Consider the following 854-nt stretch of genomic DNA (forward strand, 5'->3'; position numbering starts at 1 on the left):
CACAATAACAAGCAACACACACAACAACTACAACAGCCACAGCAATAATAGACAAACACATCAACAATAACAGCCACAACAATAATAGACAAAAACTGCACTCACACCTCACATACATCTTCACTCACACCCCACATTCATCTTCACCCACACATAACATACATCTTCACTCACACATAACATACATCGTCACTCACACATAACATACATCTTCACTCACACATAATATACATCTTTACGCACACCTCCCATACGTATTCAATCACACCTAACATACGTCTTCGAGTTTCTTGACTATCTTGGCCTTGCCCTCATACGCTAAACTCGCCAGAGGGAAGGTGGTGCGGATCTTGTGGACCACATCGTCTGGCACGTCCTGTGTGTTGTCAAAGTCTCTCACTTCCTCTTGGTTGAAGTTCGGGTGTAGCTGTAACGCCACCTCACGTGCGCCTAAAACTTTCTTGAATAGACTGATCACCGTACCTACACACAACCACACACCCACCCACACACACACAAACGCACGCGCACACACAAACATAGCACCAATGGGAGACAGTAGGGGCATGTAAAGAGTACGATGAGCAACGCAGGAAAAAGGGCAGGAGATAAAAGAATAAACATGCAGGTAAGGCAGATGACCACACACACCTGCGAAGGCTAAGAATCACAGGTCACAACAGGGCAATACAATGCAATTGCAATGGGCAACGCAATGCAATTGCACAGGTGTGGTGTGGTATAGTGTGGTGTGGTGTAGTGTAGTGTGGTGTGGTGTGGTGTGGTAGTGGTGTGGTGTGGTGTGGTGTGGTGTGGTGTGATGTGGTGTGGTGTGGTGTGGTGTGATGTGGTGT

General features: G+C 46.8%; 1 protein-coding gene across 1 annotated transcript; it reads right to left on the reverse strand.

Moving 5' to 3' along the window:
* Positions 1-277: 277 nt before the first annotated feature.
* On the reverse strand, positions 278-483 carry SARC_16808 (hypothetical protein; the record flags this gene model as incomplete). Its single annotated transcript, XM_014289091.1, has 1 exon — positions 278-483. A coding segment is annotated over one exon (206 nt), but the record flags the coding sequence as incomplete, so codon positions are not given.
* Between the last annotated feature and the right edge of the window lie 371 nt (positions 484-854).

Source organism: Sphaeroforma arctica (genome assembly GCF_001186125.1).
Source record: "Sphaeroforma arctica JP610 unplaced genomic scaffold supercont1.8941, whole genome shotgun sequence".
Taxonomy (NCBI): domain Eukaryota; class Ichthyosporea; order Ichthyophonida; genus Sphaeroforma; species Sphaeroforma arctica.